This window comes from Lipotes vexillifer, unplaced genomic scaffold (genome assembly GCF_000442215.2).
Source record: "Lipotes vexillifer unplaced genomic scaffold, Lipotes_vexillifer_v1.1 scaffold1793, whole genome shotgun sequence".
NCBI classification, from domain to species: Eukaryota; Metazoa; Chordata; class Mammalia; order Artiodactyla; family Lipotidae; genus Lipotes; species Lipotes vexillifer.
The window spans coordinates 127,937-130,032 of NW_006791036.1; the positions used below are offsets into that span (position 1 = coordinate 127,937).

Here is a 2,096-nt window from a genome sequence, read left to right on the forward strand (position 1 = left end):
TCTGCATAACAAGAAAATATACCTTAGTAAGTCATGCCCCTTAGAGGATGTATTATTTAATTTGGATGTTGGGGAATCCTCCCCATCTGGATGCAGCTCAAAGCTGAATGTGTGTCAAGAACCAACTCCTTCTCTCCCTCCCAGCTGCCCTTGGATCCAAATCACCCCTATTTTCATTCATTTAACTCCTACCAAAATCAAGCCCTCCCATAGGGGTTGCCACATTTTACTCACATTAACCCAGTTAAAATACCCTACTAATGGAGCAGGCTGTGTTTCTCCCAGTCCAGGTTAAAGAGTAGGATATGGGCACAGTGGCTTCTTGGCATCCCACCTCAAGGAAGCATCACCCTTATTTATCAGAATCTCCTTGGTGATGATGTGGATAAAACACCTAGTTTGTGCACTGTGTTTTCTTGCACTGGGACAAGAGCACAGGGTACCTTCCACTCCCTCCCCAGGTGGAGATTTCTCTCTGGTTAATCCATGATCCCAAAATAACCGCTAAAAGCAGTTCTCTATTGGAGGCTCAGTTTCTCAGCTCTGAGACACACCACGCAAGGGTCTGGCCCTTGCTCACCACCCTCACACACCCTCCTCTGACCCACCACCCATCTTAACTGAAAATTACCTCTCACTGAAGGACTTGAGGTTTTTCCAAGTCTCCAAGTTGTCTTGCCTCAGGACATTTATACTTAAGTGCTCTCATCTGGCCCTCCCCCTCCCCCTCATCCTTTTTTTTGCTTGTCTTTTTTGTCTTAGAGGGCATCTCACCATCTTCCTTATATGTTAGCTGCTGCTAGACTCTAATTCAATGGGAAAAGGCTCAGTCTTCTTTTTCTTATCACCCCCCATACTACCATGGAGCCTTCCAAAGAGCAGATGCTCAATTAATGTTTGAGGGGAAAAAAAGTGAACAATTTATTATGATTTTATTTCTCCTATATTATTGAATAAACGAAGCAAGTTCAGGTGTATAACTTTTATTTTACAGAACAGCAAAATACAAGGAATAAGGGAAACCAAGAATTGACCATCTTTTACATTTTTCTCTATTTTTTGATCCCAACTATTTTACTGCTAATTTCTTTCTCATTTCTAAGGAAATGCCTATTACAATGCTATCTTTTCTTGTTCCAGGTCACTAAAAAAGATGGAAGGTTACCCTATTTGTTTAATAAAATGGCAAAACTATTACTCTTAAACTTCATAAACAGCATTAAGTATGTAACCAATATCATTCATGTACTTAGATTCTGAAGCTAATTAAACTTTTTTAAAGAAGAAGCAATATTTGAAAACCTTCAACAACAAAACATAAATCTGTAAGTTATTCTAATATGCTATTCACTGTGATCCCTCCAACACCACCTCAGCCCCTACACTACTGCAGGAAGGTGCTTCAGATTTCACTACAGGTGGGAGAAGCTGCCCTGGAAGTCGGCCCCGGAACGCAGACTGGCCACGGCACCAGTGAGAAGCATAGCTGCAAATCTGGCTTGGGCTCTCTCTTCCTCATCTCTCAAAGCCTCTTGATACAAGAGTGGGAAGGCACTGGGGACCGTATCATGAACCTTGGCCAAGAATTCAAAGACTTTCATCTTGCTGGTTTCAGCGTGGTCTCTCGGGCCCCACAGGAACTCATAGCGTGGAGGATCACTGTTGGCCACCTGGAGGTACTCCAGGTACCCTTCCTGCACCAAATCTTTGGTGATGAGCTTCTTGGGCTCCCCATGGATGAAGTGCTTCTTTCCAGCATATATCCCCATCACATTGAGCACTTCCCAGATATCCTCCTCAGTGGCGCAGTTGCCCTTCATGAAGATCACACAGAGGACTGTCATAAGGAGGCCGGTCTTGGGCATGATCTCCTCACCCCTCATCCTGTCATCACTGGTGCGCTGAAATTTGCTGACAAGGGCATAGCAGTGCCTGGTGGGATCGACTTCCTTCACATCAATGCCAAAGGCCAGCACCATCAGCTCAGAGGCTCTCCTGAGGATCTCATGGAACTGCTCCTTGTACTTTTTGATGACATGCTTCAGCATACCCTCCTTTGTAATGGGCTCTCTCATGTTATACTTGCACAGCAGGAA

The 2,096-nt window shown here is 44.3% G+C and overlaps 1 protein-coding gene across 1 annotated transcript in view; it reads right to left on the reverse strand.

Annotated features, from left to right (window-relative positions):
• Window positions 1-1,412: 1,412 nt before the first annotated feature.
• The window catches only part of LOC103075200 (melanoma-associated antigen B10-like), a 1,059-nt gene continuing 375 nt past the window's right edge, over window positions 1,413-2,096 (reverse strand). Inside the window, exon 2 of the mRNA XM_007464180.1 lies at window positions 1,413-2,096. This exon is cut by the window's right edge and continues 119 nt beyond it. Coding sequence (XP_007464242.1) covers window positions 1,413-2,096 — 684 coding nt within the window.